At 65.9% G+C, this 646-nt stretch overlaps 1 protein-coding gene across 1 annotated transcript in view; it reads left to right on the top strand.

Moving 5' to 3' along the window:
* Positions 1-571: 571 nt before the first annotated feature.
* RAB25 (RAB25, member RAS oncogene family) overlaps positions 572-646 on the top strand; it is a gene marked incomplete at its 3' end in the record, with an annotated part of 941 nt that continues 866 nt past the window's right edge. Inside the window, exon 1 of the mRNA XM_009707221.1 lies at positions 572-641. Coding sequence (XP_009705523.1) covers positions 572-641 — 70 coding nt within the window. The remainder of the gene's footprint in view (positions 642-646) is intronic.

Raw genomic sequence — 646 nt, 5'->3', positions numbered from 1 at the left:
GGCTGAGCGTGCGAGCCATCAATGCCATGTGAGCTCATTAACCCCTGAGAGCGCCGGGCGTTTAAAAATCATTCTGCTGTGGTGACCTGGGTGGTGGCACACACAGAGGACGCGGGGGTCAAACCTGGGCTGGAGAAACGGGGGCACAGCCTCATGCCCCCCAGGTTGGGTTCTGCAGGCGCAGGGCCCCAGCACCCTGCATCTCTGCTGGATGGTACCGACCGGACCACTCCCCTTGGGCAAGCGGAGATGGACAGGCTCCGGTGTGCCACCAGTCCTGGGTGCCACCACGACGGGATGACCTGGGGCTTGCCAGCATCCTCATCCTGCTCCTGACTCCCAGAACCCGGTAGCTGTGACCCCCCCTCCCTAAAACAGCACCGGGGCCACACCAGCAGACCGGGGAGCATCGGTGGGCTCAGCCGAGGTGGCTCAGCCGCGCCGGAGGGACTGAGAGCTCATGACACGGAGACGGGACCCCTGTTTGCCGCAGGAGCGACCGTGCCGGGTGTTATACCCCCACGCCTGCCCGGCCTCTGTGCCCAGATCTGGGGTCACCAGGCAATGGGCGATGCCCACGCACCCTGTGCCGACAGCTGGGGCGTTCCAGTTGCCGCACTGCCGAGACAGCGAGCTGCTGGGTGGG

Source organism: Cariama cristata, unplaced genomic scaffold (genome assembly GCF_000690535.1).
Source record: "Cariama cristata isolate BGI_N322 unplaced genomic scaffold, ASM69053v1 scaffold32839, whole genome shotgun sequence".
Taxonomy (NCBI): domain Eukaryota; kingdom Metazoa; phylum Chordata; class Aves; order Cariamiformes; family Cariamidae; genus Cariama; species Cariama cristata.
Note: the sequence above shows the minus strand (reverse complement) of the source record. Positions and strands in the feature narration are given on the sequence as shown.